General features: G+C 30.1%; 1 protein-coding gene across 4 annotated transcripts in view; it reads left to right on the top strand.

Moving 5' to 3' along the window:
• Prp4k (Pre-mRNA processing factor 4 kinase) overlaps positions 1-18,259 on the top strand; it is a 94,476-nt gene extending 76,217 nt beyond the window's left edge. For 2 of the 4 annotated variants that reach the window (XR_004757222.2, XR_015043517.1), the window contains exons 11-20: positions 2,670-2,807; positions 2,908-3,061; positions 3,212-3,326; positions 4,048-4,286; positions 5,365-5,569; positions 9,852-9,994; positions 10,993-11,067; positions 11,731-11,803; positions 15,852-15,929; positions 17,801-18,259. Coding sequence is in view for 1 of the 4 variants with exons in the window: in XM_035352900.2 (XP_035208791.2) it covers positions 2,670-2,807; positions 2,908-3,061; positions 3,212-3,326; positions 4,048-4,286; positions 5,365-5,568 (850 nt within the window). In the remaining 3 variants the exon portion in view is untranslated. Of the gene's footprint in view, positions 1-2,669; positions 2,808-2,907; positions 3,062-3,211; positions 3,327-4,047; positions 4,287-5,364; positions 5,570-9,851; positions 10,263-10,992; positions 11,068-11,730; positions 11,804-15,851; positions 15,930-17,800 lie in introns of those variants that run through there. The other 2 variants (XR_004757223.2, XM_035352900.2) reach the window with 2 other exon arrangements.
• The last annotated feature ends 226 nt before the right edge of the window (positions 18,260-18,485 follow it).

Here is an 18,485-nt window from a genome sequence, read left to right as displayed (position 1 = left end):
CTAAATTCTAAAAATTCTGGTACATCAGCTCTGTAACCGGCCTTTACCATATATATTTCATATTTCTTTTGAATAGTCATATCACTAAAGAAATAAAATTAGCCCCCTTTTGTATAAATTCCAAATGCATTTAGTGTTTTTTAGAATAACAGAAATCCTTAATTAAATCCAAAAATTATAAAATGAAAAGGAAACTTGTTGAAGAAAGAAACTGAATACATAAGGAAAATTATTCTTCAAAGATATGTGCAGTTATTATTATGTAAATTACCCAATAGTTTATGTTTTTAGCCTTTACTGTAATTTTCCATTTCTATTTCCTCATATGATAGAGTTACTGAACCAGATTAAATAAAAATTAATTTGTATAATCTTTGACCAGTAGTCCACATTTTTAGTTTGAATTTGACTGTTCTTGTTTAATTACGTCAGATGTAATTGATTTTGTTAGCATCAGAACATACCTTTATCTTCTAAGTTCTTTTTAAATAAGAGGCTTATTTAAACCTTTGTCTGATATTGTAGTTACTTTCAGACATAGCGATAATATGTTTCACATCTGTCGGAGGTTTCAGACTATTTAACTTTTACCAGATCAAGTAAACCCTCATAGGTACATTGTGGAGAGGTTAACAAGTTAGGACATAAAGCACTCAGACACTAGCTAGAGCATTGGTTTGCATAGTGAGACAAATCTTTAATTGTTAGAAAAGATGCTAAAGAGAAGGAAATCGCTAGCCAAAATGTTTGGGAAGGCTTCAAATTAAAATGACGGATAAATATTTTTTGAGTGTTGTTGTTAGAAGACATAAATGTTTTGTAGCTTTTAAAGTGTAATTATCCTTATGTCATAAATTACATGTATTTTAAACTGTGAAATGTTATTAGAAAGTAAGTTTAAAATATTTAATGCTACTTGATAAATTGCATAAAGTTTATTTTATTAATTCATGTTTGGTAATAATGCATACTGCTTAGGGATCTATTTCATTTTTAATTGAATTTATTCAGTTCCCATTTGCTCATACGTCCTTAATTTTTTTCATTAATGGTCCTTAAAAGTACTTCATTTCTGTGCAGAAATGTGTATGAACCCCGTAATGGCTATCTATATGCAGATTAAATTGCTGTAGGCGGCGTACATTCTAGTTTTGTTTTTAAGTTATTCAAGTTCTTTAAAATCATGGAATTCCATCGAAATGGTCACACAATTCTTTGTAAATGAAGTTCATGTTGTAAAATCTTATTAATAGGTGATAATCGTACCTATCTAATTTCTGATAAAATTTCTTCAGATCAGAACCCAAAGTATGCTTTCCTGGTTACTGTAAGATTGTCTAATCGTTTTGACCAAAAGAAGAGAACTGAAAAGATTGTGTAAAGAATATTAGAGTATTGTATTTTGTGTTTAGGTTTACAAGAAAAAATATGTTAGTAGTTACATAAAATTATCAGTTATCTAAGTAAGTTTCTACTATATTATTATATAAATTCTGAATAATATTCTTGTATACCATTTGACCATTCTGCTGCAATTTCAAAATAAATATCACTCACTGATGGACTTTTCTTAAAAGTGACGATAAAAGTTTCGTTTGCGCTTTCAAAATTATTTCTACACATATGTAGCAAAATACAAAAAGTACCAAATTTGTTTCTTGCTAGACTGAGACATGATAGATTCAAAAGTACATTGATTGGAACAATTACAGGAACAACTATGAAAAGGTTATGTGTTAATTTTATTAAGTCCAATGAAAGGTAGTTGTTAGCTCAAGATCAATGTCAAAATGTAGTCCAATGGGATTTACCTCTACTACACAGAAAAGTGCAAATTTTAATGCCCATTCTTTCAGCACATAAGGAAAGGAATGCTAGATTCTAATTTCGATGATTGTATGAATAGTGGGATAAAATTTTTGCATGTGGAACATATAAGATGTTGTTGAGAAAGGCATTTGATGGGTTTGGGGAAATGTTATGTGATTAGGAGAGTGGAAGTGGAACAGACATTGACACAGGTCAGTACACACCTAAAAGTAGCCAAAAGCATGAGGTCAATAATCTGGAAATGGTTGAACACATGTCACAGTCTGTTATTTGGCAGTGATTACTAAAGAAATAGACAACTGTTGTTTGCTCAGGTTGCAAGCGAGTCTGCAGCAGCTCAGGAACTCAACTATACGGATATACTGTGAGTGATAGGCTACTTAAAAGAGATAAAAGGTAGATTATAGTTGAAAGGTATAGATTGGAATGGAGTACTGCAAAGAAATCTGTTACTATTTAATCTTCCCCTACCCTGGGAAAATAATTGAATATTCATTATCTTGAAATCTCTCAACATTATTTTGTTCTCTGCAGAAATTACCTCGAAAACTTTTATTTGCAGATTATGCTTTATACTAAATTGAATTTTTCAATTTTAATTAATGTTTTGTGCTGTTCTGCTTTTTTAATTTCATTTGTATAATCTTATTTTCTCTCAAAAAAAGCATTACCCAATCTATCATTTCACGGAAAAAATGATTATTTATTGCTGTTAGAAAGTATGCTTATCTTCTTTAGTATCATTTTCTTCATTAGTAATTTTTATATTGAATTAATTAAAAAATAATCTTTTAAAGCATGCTTGTTTAAGAGATTAAACAGTAATCTCTCTTTTAAAGGCATAAAACTGGTCTTAAAGAATTGGAAATGTTAAGGAGATTAAATGATGCTGATCCAGATGATAAATTTCACTGTTTGCGCTTATATCGCCATTTTTTTCACAAGCAGCATTTGTGCTTGGTTTTTGAACCATTATGGTAAGATTTTTTTTTAATCCTCCTTTTGTGTTCATCAGTATATCTTACTCTGCAAGACTGAATGGTTAAATTAATTTTATTAAATATTTTATTTTTTTAGCATGAATCTCAGAGAAGTTCTTAAGAAATATGGGAAGGATGTCGGTTTACATATCAAAGCTGTACGTTCTTATAGTCAGCAACTGTTCCTTGCTTTAAAACTTTTAAAAAGGTGCAATATTTTGCATGCAGATATTAAACCTGATAATATATTGGTAAGCTACATAGATATTCTAGAATGTTTTTTTTTTTTTTCTTTGATTTGCTTAGTCATCAAACATTACTAAATACAAAATAAGTTATTTTATTATTTAGCATGATATAATTTTTGTCCTCTCTTATCATGTTTTGTCTCAAATTTTCAGGTTAATGATCGTAAACTGGTCTTAAAACTTTGTGATTTTGGTTCTGCATCACATGTTGCAGAAAATGATGTTACCCCTTATCTTGTGAGTCGATTTTATCGAGCTCCTGAAATAAGTGAGTGTCCCCCCCTTCTGTTGGTTTTTAAGTATTTTATTAATTCTTCAGATCTTTATCTCTGATAATGAGGTCAACTCAGCATAAAGAATGTTTTGCATCCTCAAAAATATACTTTCTTTCTGTCTAAAAAAATTAAACTAAGGTATATTAATTTAGTATTTAATAATAAGTTGTGAAATAGGTTTTCATTTTCTACAGAGAAATGTAATCTGATTGCACATTTAATGCATAGTAAAGTTTATTTTCATGTGTTCATATGTAACATTTGGTACTTTATAAATTATGATTTAGATGCAATGTTATTTCATTAGGTAATATTATAATTATAGAATTAATAACAGTTTTATTTATTCTTATAACTAGATAACACTACTACTATTATAGTAATTAAAGAATGATTAAATGCTTTAAAATATTAGTTTGTAGTTGTAATGTTGTATTAATGTGATTACTGCATTCTGTATGTAAAAAGAATTGGGTACATTTCTGTTATCGAGACCGGATTCAGAAATGTATATATGCACACATGCATGTATGCATACATATGTTTCTAAATCCAGTCCTGATGACTTAAAAGTAACAAAAAAAAAAAAAAAAAAGAATGAGGATTATGTGTTAGAACTATCTTACAAGCATTTGTAATGTTATATACATAAGTTTTTATCATTGTATATAAAATAGTTATTAGTCATGTCAATTTTCCTTTTTTCCCTCCCAGTTTTAGGTTTAAATTATGATTTTGGCATTGACACATGGAGTGTTGGTTGCACTTTGTATGAATTATATACAGGAAAAATAATGTTTCCTGGGAAGTCTAACAATCAGATGTTAAAGAATTTTATGGATTTGAAGGGTAAATTTCCTAATAAACTTATCAAAAAAGGAGCATTCCGTGAACAGCATTTTAACAATAGCTGCAACTTCCTTTCACATGAAGTTGATAAAGTAACTGAAAGGGTAATTATTATTATTATTATTATTATTATTATTATTATTAATCCAGTTTGAATTTAGTGCTTAAAAAGATATTACTGTTTGTATTACTGTTTTCCTATATTCATGAAAGAAATGTCATTTTCTTGGTTCAAAATACTGATGTTTTATTGAATTTTTTAAATTTAAAGCTCATAAGTTAGATATCATTCTATCCATTCATGCTGTATCAGTAACTTTTTTAGCATAAAATTTACTGATACAGCATGAATTTTTTAGCATAAAAATAGTTTATGTAGATGATTAAAATAAATACAGTACAAGTCAATCTGCTAAAAAAAAGGGCTATAGAGGAAAGATATTTCTCTGTACCAAATCTATTTGTTCATTTATAAATGGATGTAATAGTTGGCATAAATGGCAAAATATGTGATCAGGGAGTAAAAGATAAACCCTCTGTTTGTCATCTTATTTCTTTTTCAAACGTCAGATCTTACATGATAGATTAATCAATCAGAATTTTTAAACACTTGATTCCATAGAGTAGAAATTGATAGAAGCCTGAAATATTAATGAAAAAGTAACAGTAGGTGAAAATAATACATATGGGTCTTTCTTTCTTTCCCAGTTTAATTTGAGTGTAACAAAAGGCTGTGAAAATTGTGCATCGGTCATGAATAAACCTGTAGTGCAGAAGAAATAGCTATTACATTTGGAATATTTTTTAGAAGCAGAAATACACTTATTTAGTATTATTAGCTTCAATTTGGGCATTTTTTTTTTTTTTTTTTTTTTAATGAGCCCAATCCTATGATTAAAAGTATTGATCATGCATATAATTGCAGTTTGATTTGTGTGTGGCTGCAGTCTGTGGTATTCTCACCTCCCAAGTGAAACATAATTACAGGCCATTTTTTCTTAGGAAGTCCTCGGTGATGATATTTCTTTCTAGGCAGATACATGCTTTAATTGCTATGCACTAAAAAATGTGTGCCGTTTTCTGAAAATTGCTGTAATGCTAAAAGAATTGCTCAAGACAATTTTGTTTTTATTCTGTCGGTAATATCTTGTATAAATAATTCTTTTATCCGTATTTTTAAAGGAGAAGGTAGTAGTTCTGACTAACATTAATCCAAGTCGAGATCTACAAGCAGAATTGGTTGGATCGCAACGTTTACCTGATGATCAGTATCGGAAAGTATGCCAGTTGAAAGATTTATTGGAGAAAATTCTGATGCTTGATCCAGCTAAAAGAATATCCATAAATCAAGCATTAACTCATCCATTTATTCAAGAAAAAATATAAGGTATGAAATTCTTTATGCTTTTATTTTTCTTTCATTACACTTTGTTGATTTTGAAAGCTAAGGTTTGTCTGTATTGTTGCTTTCTCATTTTAAATTTATATTTTTATATCTGAAACAGCATTTAGTGATATGCTAAGAATGTTGGGCATTTACAAATAGTGGTGGACAATTCTGTTGGCATTTGCATAAAGAAGAAAAACTTTGCATTATTGCATTAATTCAGTTCATTGTTCATATGGTTCAATAAAGTCCTTGATGCTCTCTAGCTCATCTCATCAGCTTGCATCTCATCTGTGCCACTGAACACCATTCTTAAAATTATTGATGATTGATGTTATGTAACCTGTTGTGTAGAAATACTTTTTCTATGTCTGGATCAGATGCATGTCTTCATTATAAGAAGTGCATGCTTCTCTCATTAGAGTACTGTGAGTATTGACTGTTAATCTGTCATGATATGGATGTTCTGTCTGGTCATCAAAATTAAAGGATAATGGCAAAAATAAAATGACTTAATGACTTGCTTAGTAAAAAATTATTAATAGAAATTTATGTAAAAGCATTAGTTATCATAAATTACTATGTTTGGCAGTTGATTATTCACAAATTATTGAAATTAAAACCAAATTTATGGAAATAAAAATTAAATCACTTGTGACAGATATGCATGCCTCACATCTTGATTTCATAAACTTTACCTAAGTGTTGATCAAGACTTGTGGACTTGCACGCCTTTCTCCTAAATGTGCATTTTTCAGCTACTGGAGTGTCCAGTGAGAAATTTGGCACCGTAAGGCATCTCATACATAATCAATTGGGTTCAAGTCAGGTAAGTAAAATGGCTAATCCATTTGAGTGATATGTTCTGTTTGCATGTATTCTGACACCACATATACCAAATGAGGCCGAGCATTGTCATCCATTAAAAAAACTCTGGGCCAACAGCACCCCTAAACAGTCTTAACTTGGGGTGCCAATACCTCATCCACATATCTCTGATAGGGTTGCCACGCTACTGGGAAAACTGGAAAAAGTTGGGGAATTCGAAAATTGACAAGAAAAGTCAGGGAATTTCATACGGCGATCCCCCCAAAAAAGTGAGTTTTGCGCCAGCATTGAAAGCGATCACTTTCTTGGCTTCTTGGCGAATTATGTTTTGCTTGAGCGTCATTCAAGCAGTTGGCATAGAGCCAATTTTTTCAGCTGCAATCAAATTGTCTTTTAGCAAGTTTCCAGTAACCTCTCGAATTGAGAGACTCGCATGTGCAGTGCATATTGAAATAAAGAAGACACCTTCCCATTCTCTTATAAAACAAAATTGGTTTAATTCTAGTGTGCGGGATTTGGTGCAGTAAACAGTCATTTTGTGGTGTTGGCGACAGTTTTTAAAATAGTGCCGTGGCTGTAGCGTATACTAGAATTTTACTGCAAAATCTTTTAAACCTTTCCCCCCTCCCCTTTTTAATAAATGCCTTATTTGTCATTTTGCAGTGAAATAAAAAATAGTAATCAGTTGTCTAGGATAGCCATTTTAATATAACTATATTCGCCAAAAAATCATTTATTGTAATTCAATTTTTGAGTAATTAACTTTATTTTAATGTTAGTTGTATCATTTAATGTTGCTTCTTCCCTCTAAATTTATTTATTATTAGCTAATAATACTTTCATATTTCAGACAATTTTCTCTGGCAATTATCCTAAAACTGATTCTAGTAATAAGATGACATACTATCACGAAATTTAATGCATATATTTTTTGCTTATGTATGCTGCTGAGTAAATGTAAAATACCTGAATTTATTTTAAAATATCATTAAATAGATTTCTTTCTTCTGTTTAGCTGACAAAAGACATTTTTTAATCCAGATTGGGCATATTCTAATCTTAATCTTCAGTGCAGAAAACAACTCCTATTATAGTTATAGTAGTAATGCTTTGGGAATATATATATAATCATATGTAATTGGCAAATATTTATGTTTTCAAGTGGTACTTTTACCTCTCAGCACAGCCAACACACACTATGCAGATAGACTGGAATGTTCTTAAAAAACACGTGGAAAAGTCAGAGAATTTCATTTTCCTGTGTGAGTGGCAACCTTGCTTTGAGCAGTTACAGAATCTCCTTAAAAGACATGCAACTCGGTGCAGCCATTTGTCATGAGTCTTCTCCAAACAATTAAACTGCAGTCATGGAAACTGGATATTTCATGTACAAGAGAAGGCAAGTTGTGTGTTCCTTCTCTTCTCCTCTCTGCAGATCTAAAGATGTCTAAAATAACTGTTCAGACTATGTCTGGACTTGTCAATAAACGGTACTCAGGCCCAGTTTTCTTGCCTGCGCTGAGCATAACGACGACAGCAGTTTAAACTGGCCCCCCTGGAAGCTGGAGTGATTGTGTCACTAACCATCCGTTTTCTTGCATACAGTTCCAAACTCATTAGGCCTTAGTGCAGCAGCGGAACAGCTAATTTGAGTTCCTGCAGCCTGAAAATCTAAAACCAAATCTCTTATAGTCACTTCACTCATTCTTCGAGCCTACAATGACAGAAAATGATGCAGTTGTTGTTCCTGATAACCCTAGACTAGACAGTCTGTCAACTGATCCAGTGCTTGAAAAGTGGCTCCAAATTCTTAATATGACACTATGAGAGATAATTTAATCTTGGGCGAACTTCATTTGTGTTTGACCTCCTTTGATTCTACCAGTTATTTGCCACTTTTGACTTCACTTAAATTATGCTTTTCAGCCGTATAACTACTGAACACTCATCACTCTCAGAAACCTTAAACAAAACGACAGACAAGAATTCGCTTTCATTCGCTTAAACAAAACGACAGACAAGAATTTGAATATGCATCCCATATGTGCATAAGTGCAGTTTTCTTTTCATTAGTATTTAATTAATGTAATTAATTGCAGCATTAGGTATTCATTGCAACATTAATTTAGCATAATTTTTCTCATTATCCTTTAATTTTGATGACCAGTATATAAAGATTATTGTAATATCTGAAGACAAACGTACAAGAAGGATATACAAGGTGACCCAAAAGACCTTTAACATTTGAAAATTCAGTAATTCACTGAATAATGTTGGTATGGAGGTAAAAACTGACACATATGCTTTAAATGTCATAGAGTTTTTATTGAAAGGAAAAAAGAGCGTAAAACGGCCAGCAGATGGTGCTTCATATGCTAACAAAAGCAATAATTAGCATAACAATTGATTTTCAGCAGACTATGTTCTTTACAACAAATGTTCAGCGTGCCGACCATCATTCTTCAACGATACCTGTAGTCAGGACAATGTTGTGAACAGCACTGTACAGCAAATGGTAAGAGGTTGCTGTTAGATGTTGTCTTTTAACATCCCTAATTGAGGTTGGACGATCGCAGTAGACCTTATGATTTCAGATAACCCAATAATCACACAGACTAAGATCTGGCGACTTGAGAGGCCAAGCATTGAAGTGGCGGCTCAGCACGCTACACGTGTGCAAGAGATCTTTCACGTGTGTAGCAATATGGGGTGGAGCACCATCTTGCATAAAAGTCATACCTCCCAACAAGTGTTTATCAGCCAAACTACGGATGATAGAATTCTGTAACATATGAGCTTACCTCACACTTGTCACACTGACAGTTTGAATTTCAGAACCACGCATCTGCTCGAAGAAAAAGGGTCCAGTCACAATTTATGTGATAAGTCCAGCTCACACCATGACCAACAACTGGAGGCGAGGATAGGAGAGTGACAAAATCATGAAGGGATGGATTGATTCCCTCTCTCACTACAGCTTATTTCGTACACGATTCTCATACAACATCACTGACATTTTGCTTCCCTGTGCCATATGTTGGCCTTGGGAGAATTATAAAGTTCGTAAAGCATGTCATGTTAACATGTCGTAGTTACTTTTTTTATTTTATGAAGTATTGTATTTATATCCAAAAAGTATGTGTATTTCTGTGCAATTGAATGAATATCTTGGAGTGTGATGTCTATTCTTTCATAATGCTCTAAAATATAATTAAACATAAATCTAAGCATAGTTTTAAAAAGAAGAAAATATTCATATTTAAGGTAAGAAGGGAAGTTTTAGAGGAAAGATAAATTTTCTTAATGAAATAGTAGTTATATGAATATATTAAATAAGGACCCAAATATGATCTTTATTTTATTTATGAAGTCACTCTGTAAATGCTATGCAATTATAATTAATTGTGTTTACATACACAAAGAAGGAAAATCTTAGGCAACTTTTTTTTTCCAGTGGAATTTCTTCCTTTTTGGGACTATTATTCATCAGACATACAGGAGCACATCAGAAATTGTCTGTCACTCAGCAAGAACCTTAAGAACTGTATTCACACTTTGTGTTTATGTTCATAAACTATCAGTATGTGAGAAGGAAACGTATGTTCATCTTCTCCTTACATTTTCTTAAATTAGAACAGACTTCTTTTCTTTTCTTTTCTTTTTTTTTTTTTTTTTTTTTTTTTTTTTTTTTTTGGTAGTGTATGACTTGTGTTCAGTATAAATGTCAGTTAAAAATGAACCATTATACAATGGGATTTTTTTCTCAGTGAATGTATGAATATTGCTCCTAGCATTGTTTATTTTATAAAATCTTTATGAATTGTAATTTGTAATGTATCAAAATAAATATTTCTTTCATTGAGTACATTTTAAATTTCCTTTCATTTGCTATTAGACAGCATCAAATAATTTTTGAAGCATAAGTGAATTTTATATTTTACATACATTTAAGATTTTAAGAAGTATTTTTGTATTAATGAATACCGTTATAAATTTATTCCTTGATTTGATAAAAGTATTTTGATGTCTGTGCCATTTTTTATTTCATGATTTTAAAAAAAATTACAAACTAGAAGTAATATGTAGGTTAGAAAAAGTGCAAGCAGAGAGTTGAAGGGTTTTTTATATATTATATTATTTTTATTTATTGCATTATCTTATTTTAATTATAATTATTTAGAAGTTTTACATGGTAGTATACACTGTGGTAAGTAAATTATGTGTTAAAAATCATATGAAGTGATTGTTGAAAAGGATGAAAAGTCATGCAAATAAATGCATTTTACAGTTATATGTATAAATTTGTTTTATGATATAATACTCTATATAATTTTGTTAAATATTTGGTGTATTTTTAATTATTGTGTTTGTAGAATGCTAAGAAAACGAACTGCTGGGCAATGTATGTTTCATCATCAGAATTATTATGTTTAATATTTTGATTACATTACTGTGTTTAAAATCTGATAAATAGTTTAAAACTTATATTTTATAAACTCTAATATGTTTAATGTCTTGTTATTAGCTGATGGCATTTCTATTCTGATTGTATTAATGATACTTTTGTCATGCATCTTCTTTTTGCTATTCATTAGGTAATTTCTTGTGCCATGCCCTTTGCTGTTGAAATAAGATCTGTTCGCTGACAGAAAGCAGTATAGTGCTTTGTGGTAATTGGTTTTCTGTCATTCCTTGGATTCATTTTCCAAACTGAACCATTAAATTAGTATATGGATGTAAAAATGTTTAAACAGATGTTTATGTCAAAATATCAGAGAAATTTTAAAAACATTTTAGTTGCTTTTTTAGCATGCACTTTGCAATTCCTGTGCCATGCAGAGATCAGCACAATAAACCAGAAATAGTTAGGAGGAGGATTGTTAATTCCCTCTCATGCTATGTGAAAACAATTGTGGAACTTTTATCCTGTTCTTGTATATATATATATATTTATTTGTTATCGGTAAAAAATTAAAAACAGAAAATAATGTATTTTCAAATAAATACAGTCGTAAAGTCAGACTTAATTGATTATATGTTCAAGTAAGGTCTTAGTTTCTTATTGTAAAAAAGCATATATATTTTCTGACTCCCCCTTTTTTTTTCCTCCAGAATATTTGTTTCCCATTTTAGAAAAAATTTGCTAACTTGTTTGTAAATAATTTCAATACTCACTTCTACACACAAGCCTAACTTGGCAGTGCAAAATTTTTATATGCAGTTTCTCATTACAACATGCTTTCAAACACAATTAAAAAAAAAACTGATTGTGTGTAAATCGTTTTAAATTCAGCATTATTATAATCTAAAAATGTTTACTTAATTGTTCTCAGGCTCCAAGATGATGCATAACTGGAAGTGTGTGGTCATTCAAGCTCTGCTGTCTACACTTGTTGCACTCTGAAGGTAGAAATAAAAAGCATGAAAGGAGAAATTTAAATGAGCAAAAAATTTATGTGACATTTTATTAACTTATATTATTTAATAACTGTTTGCTGTAATTGCCATTTAATAATTTTAAGATACATATAATTTCTTGTTTGGTCATTTATGACTTAACCATATTCATTTTAATGTTTATTAGATAAGTGCATTGTGAACATTGATCATTTCTGAAAGTTTTATTTGTCATCTGAGATTAAAATTTAATAACATTTAATTCTTGCCTCAGTCAATGTTAATAAATTATAATTGCATTAAAATTTTTTCTTTGAATCACAAATAAAAAATTATTATTGCCAAATTCTTATTTTAGACAGCTCACTTTCTCTCTTATCCAAAGAGGTCTACAAATTTCTCTGAAATTCAGGAGTTATTCCTTATTTTTTGGTTCATGTTACTATTTTGAGAACATGAAAATAAAATATTTCACATTGGAAACTGCTGTATGGTTCTGATATCTTGTTTTGAGTTCTAAAATTGATGTATAATTTTTTAGATATTCTGAAGCATTAGTCGACGGAATGCTTAACCGACACCAGTTAGCCAACAAGACATTTAGCCGACAGGACTTAAGCCGACACTGAGTCTCGCTCTTCCCAATGCTTTCAGATTTCTAATACTTTCACATTTTATTACTACTTTGCTCAACACATCACACTACATTCATTCTCGTATAAAGTCATTTCGCTCCTCCCACTAATGAAATTTCCTTTTCCTGTCAGGAAGTAGAGCCCGTTTGCAGGATTTGAAATTCGGACCAAACTGCCAGTGTTCAATGACTTTACTACTTGGCCACTGCTGGGCATAACAAAAATAAAGTGACCATTTTACTTAATATATAAGCAGTCTCTTCCAACGAAAATTGCCTTTTTAGGCTAGAAATGGATTCAGGAAAATGGGCACCAAAAATTTTACCATTACCATGTAGCTAAACCAAAAACGAGAAAGAGAAGAAATAAGAGAGGGAAAAATGAGATGAAAATTTATACATTTTTAACAGATATTGAGAAAAGTTACATTTTATAAGAAAAACATTAATAATGTGTAATTTTCAATATAATGAACATATTGAAAATTACGCATCGCAACTTTCAAAAGAGAGTACATAATATTATCTAGTTACATGACTGATCTAATTAACTCTATCATCGATAGATGGCACCACATTACAGTGAATTTTCAGGATGTCTGGCTTTGCTCTGCCCTACTTGTTTGTGGCCCCTTCTGCAGCTTCATCCGATTTCTCTTTGGAGATTTTCCCATGTCCGAAATTTCATATGATTAAAGTTTCCGATATATGAAGAGTGAAAAATGTAGTTTTTGCAGAAATGTATTCAGTTTTGAATAAAACAAAAACTTAAAGAAGAATATTTTACTTCTAAATTAAACATTATGTACCAGTTTAACTGCTGCTATAAACATTAACTTAAGTAAGTATTTTAAGAGAGAGGCGTGCTCAATGCTTAAATGCTAATTGCTTATGCATATTGTCCGAGATGGGCTTTAATAAGCTATATTGATCTAATCCCCTAAGGGCAATCAGAGTGACAACTATCAGTTAGTTTCCAGCCGGGAAATAGGAGTGGGTACGTGTGGTCAATGAAATGTTACAGGATTTTTATCTCAAGAAGGATGGCATGAACAGCTCATTATAGAGGTCACAAATAATTTATGCCTTTGCTTGTCTTAAAAATATACTTTCTTAATTCTTTTTAGTAACAAAATAAAATATATTTGCTAAACTAACCCTTCACTACTATATGTTTCTATAAAAAGCATAATTCAAGAATAACAATAATTTTTATTGCATTATTCAGATTTTTCCTGACAGGGAAGGGAAATTTCATTAGTTGGAGGAGCGAAACAATTTTGTAAAGGAAAGAATGTAACGTGATGTATTGAGTAAAATAGTAATGAAATGTAAAGATATTAGAAATTTAGAAAATTAATATCATTAAGAAAACAAGAAAAATTATTAATGATGTGAAAGTGTTCAAAAGAACCTAATCGATTAAATGAAGAAGCTTTACGGATAATTTTTGAAGATCCCATGTTAAAATGTAATTAAGTGACCGTCATACTTAGCTAAAAAAAATTATTTTTCCTTTCGAAATTTAATTCATATTCCCTTACCAGAAATTTCAGCGCCTTTTTCAACTTGGCCAGTATACACCAAACAGCACGATACACATCAAACAATGCTAAATTAAATGAATAATTAAAAGCACGTATGAGATCTTTAAGAATCGAAAAATGAATTTTACTCTTAGGTGAAAAAATAACTTAAATATTGAACTCATGGAGAAGACGAGAAATTTTGTAATTGGTAGTAAGTTTAAATAATTATTGGATACCTATCAGTTAAACGTAACTGTCGGCTTAGTATCCTGTTGACTAAATGTCTTGACAGTTAAGTGTCCCGTACCTAAATGTCCTGACGGCTAATTCTCTGTGTCGGTTCAGTGTCCCGTCGGCTAAGCGTCTCGGACCCATTCTGAATAATTTTAGTTACTTCCATTGTGGTATTCTTATATAGAAGGGTTAATTTAAACACATTTAACTATGTGAATTTTTTTAACTTTTGAAGAAATATGAGAATCCTGTAAATCATTGGCAAATTAAATTAAATGTCAACTTCCTAATGAACCTAGTTTTTTATGTTTGAGTAATTTTAATATTCTGTTATTAGTTATTTCTGTATGGTTATTTAGGATACTAAAGCTTGAATTCATTCATTCTCACACCATTCCTATTTTTAGGACAATAGGAATAAAAAAAGTTTTTCTATAAGTGGTAACAATTAATATATTGAATGCATCCATAATCAATCATAATAATACAAGGCTGATTAAATTTTTTAAAAAATCCGTATAATACCGTTATTTACAGCAGTTTTGAACCTTAATATACCACTTTTCTACAAAGTTCCCTTGCAAGATGATGCACTTGTTTTATTATTATTATTCTGCTAGATTCCTCATTCCTTCACAAAAAAAAAAAAAAAAAAAAAGTTTTTCGCTTTTGGAAGCCAGTTTTGCACTGCCAGTTATGCGGGTAGTTTTGTTGTTGGGGAATCCAGCTTAGTCAGAATTAGCTTTTGTGACCCAAAGGCATCTTCTCTGACTTGTGCAGATCCATCACTGATTTCTGTGTTCAGTCAGTTGTAGTAATATTATATATTGGTTTTCTTTTATTAATTTTACCCCATGTGGATAAGTTTTTTGTGTACAGTCATTATTATGCTAGTTTTTCCTTTCTAAATCTTCCTAAACGCTCTGAAATTTTTCTGCTTACTCTGTATTGAGCTAATACAAAATGATGAATTTCCATGTGTCTTTCTCTATCCACAGAGAGAACCCATGATGTTGCAGTCATAAGATAGCATATCTATATGTCTATCCTTATTGCTACCAACTGCTGGAATAAATACTGAATAGCTGTTTGTGGACAAGCTAGCTGTCATGCTTTGCTAACAATTTACACTGTCTCTTTTTCCCTTTTGCAGTAATTGCATTTATTTTTTTATTCACTTATGGCAATTGCATACATGAAAGAAAGATTATATTTTGTGTAATGTCACTTTATTTTTTGATTGAACTGGTGCTAAAATATAGAAACAGACACAGAGCATAGTTAGTTTCAACTTATGAAATTACTGTATTTGGTAGAGTATTTAGAAGAAATTTGCCCTCACGCCCTTCCCCAATGCATAGATTATATCATGGTTTCCAATACTTACATTAATATATTTATATTTTCCTGAAAATCATTGAAACTGTAAATTAAATTCTTGTGGAAATATTCTGTATATAACATACGTTGATCTTAAATAGATATAAAATCTATTATAATCCAAATATTATTCATGCCAAAAAACTTCTATAAATATTGAAGTATCAACATTTAAAATAGTTGCTGGAATTTGTGGGCCTCTATTTTTATACATTGTTTTAATATATGATGTTCCTGTTTATTCGAATCTAAATATATTTTTTAACTTCATTATTCTCAGGCAAGGCCTAACAAGACAGCTGAAGCAAGGAAAATTCTGAAATTCGAAGCCTTGCTGATCATCTGTTGCTCAGTTAAGGTATAAATGCTAGGAATTAAGTTTGTAAATGTACTTAACAATCATGTAAATTGTGAATCTGAAATTTAAAATGCAAGTACTTCTATATATGCAACTACATTTTCTTTTAAAACCGAGTTAAAAAAATTTAATAATTTTGTTTTGTTCCATTACATTTTCGGTTTTATTGATGTATGTAGTATTCAATGATTTCAAATTCACTCTGTTATATAATACTTTTTTCCCTCTAGTATTGTTTGTAATAAGATATGCTCTTTTATTATACAGCCTTCAAGTATTTATTTTGCTAGTTGCTATATAAGGAATTTAATTCCACCACCACCCCCCCTTCATTCAAGAATATTATAAATAATCAGTTCGCTGAGCTTTACTTAAGCATGAATACATACAGGTGGTGTGAAGGTGTATACAAGCTGTATTTTCCATAAATATTTATAAATATATGTTTTAGTCATGTACTTCTAAAGTGCAAAGTATCTCAAAGGTAAAGTAGAGAATTTTTTTGAAACAGTTTCTACCAGTTTTCAGAAAGCTTTATAAGAATCAAATCTTAATTTTGTTTGATTCCTGTAAACCAAAAAGTCTAGTTTCTCCAGCTTCAGCTTAGTAAGTTTAATGGGAAAAAAAAAAAAAATCTGTAAATTTTTCAGTAAATTGTAAAAACTGATATATTCAGTATCAAGTGTATGCTGAATCAACTATAAAGAATTCCATGTAATACTATTATTTACAGCAGTTTTGAACTTGAATATACTACTTTTTCACAAAGCCATCTTGCAAGATGATGCATTTCATGCGAAAGCTGCATAAAAAAATTCAAGGCACTATTCAACAAAAAAATGGTGTACAAACCTTTTTTTAATGCTTATTAGTTTTAATTTTTTAATGAAGTTTAAAATTATTCAAACAAATTTAAGTAGGAATTACAAAGTTAAATTTCCTCCTTGTGTGGGGGGATGTGGTTTTTGTGTTTCAGGACGCCTTCTGTAACTTTATAATTGGCTATATTAAATTATCAGGATCCAAGATTTGAGCAATTTTGCATGCGGAACATTTTGTACTTAGCATACTAAAACATGATGATAATATTAAATTAATATTTTGCTGTACAGGAGGCTGTATAAAATTAAGATTTTTTTTATTTAAGTACTCTTCTGCTTTTGAAGTACTGATATGTATGATTTTCTATAAATTTCTGTATCTTCATTCATTTGAGAAAAATGATACTTTGCAATATGTATGTGGGATTTGTATTTAAGGAAATAAAACAGTACTTTTTGGGAGGAGAATTGCACATTAAAAAAATGAAAGGAAAATTTGCTAAAAAATAACATTGATGTAGTATGGTGAAATATCTGTGGATTGCAAAAACTTTAATGAATGAATTTTGATTTCATTTCCAAAATCTACAGAATTTTAAAGAAGAGTGTGTATAAAGGCACAGACTTCTCTTAAAAATTCTATAGATGCTTAAAAGCATCTACTTAAAAATTTTAATCAAGGGGAAAATTGTAAATTTTCTTGATACATTTCTATTGAAAGGCAAGATTTCCATATAAATAACTTTCTTTCTCACCCCCCCCCACTGATGTTGAAGTATGCATAGATACTTAGTGTATTTAGTGTATGCTCTTAATATATTCCAACAATTACTAAAACCAGTTTCTGTCCAAAGCAAATTAACACTATATTATTTCTGGTCAGTGAAGTGAGCCATGTTGCTCGTAACTTAATTTTAAAAATGAATCATTTGTTTGCCAATATTTATACGAACTGTAATTGTTTCTAAAGTCTCATTCTTTTAAATAAGATTGCATAAAATATAATTTATGTGTTGTTTTAAAAAGTAATTTTATATGAATTTGTTACAGTTATTTCTCCAAATATTGGATCAATATTTTTACAATTTTTAGAAGAGACTGTGATTGAAAAACACAATTTGTGCCTATTAATTTTTGAATAGCTGATTGATGATTTTATCAATGAAAACTGATTAAGAGAAGTTCGAGTTGGGAACCGTAAGTTATTTTATGAATGGTATTCAGACAAAATGCTATATTTTATGCAGTAAATCCACTGTTTAATTTCATTCACTTACATTCTAAACAATTTTCCATGTTGAAGTGATGTTTGTATGATAAATATCTAAAACACTTTTATTTTATTAAGTGGAGTGTCAATCTATGATGTAATTTATTTAGGTACTTGAACACTTTTGTCTACATTGAGCTCATAGTCATTGCATAAAAAATATCATTGAAACAAATAGATATGCTTATTAGTCTGTTCAAAGAAACTTGTTTGTAAAATAAAATTGTTTTATTGCTGAATCAGTTTGAATTATTCCATAAAAGTTTTGTCTAAAATATTTAATTCAAAACATCAAACAAAATTTTAAAACTTCTGTGGAACTAAACAGAATATTTAGAAAAGGATATATTTCACTTTCCTGTATCATTTAATTTCATGTGAGAGAAAGCTAATTGCAAGAATTAATAATATATAGTAGCCTAATGATATTCTTTATCTGGTTTTTGTTATATACTGTATTCTTCC

This window comes from Stegodyphus dumicola, chromosome 10, assembly GCF_044657685.1.
Source record: "Stegodyphus dumicola isolate Sdum_Otavi_A_Nest chromosome 10, ASM4465768v1".
NCBI lineage: Eukaryota > Metazoa > Arthropoda > Arachnida > Araneae > Eresidae > Stegodyphus > Stegodyphus dumicola.
This window is presented reverse-complemented; position numbering and strand designations above follow the sequence as displayed.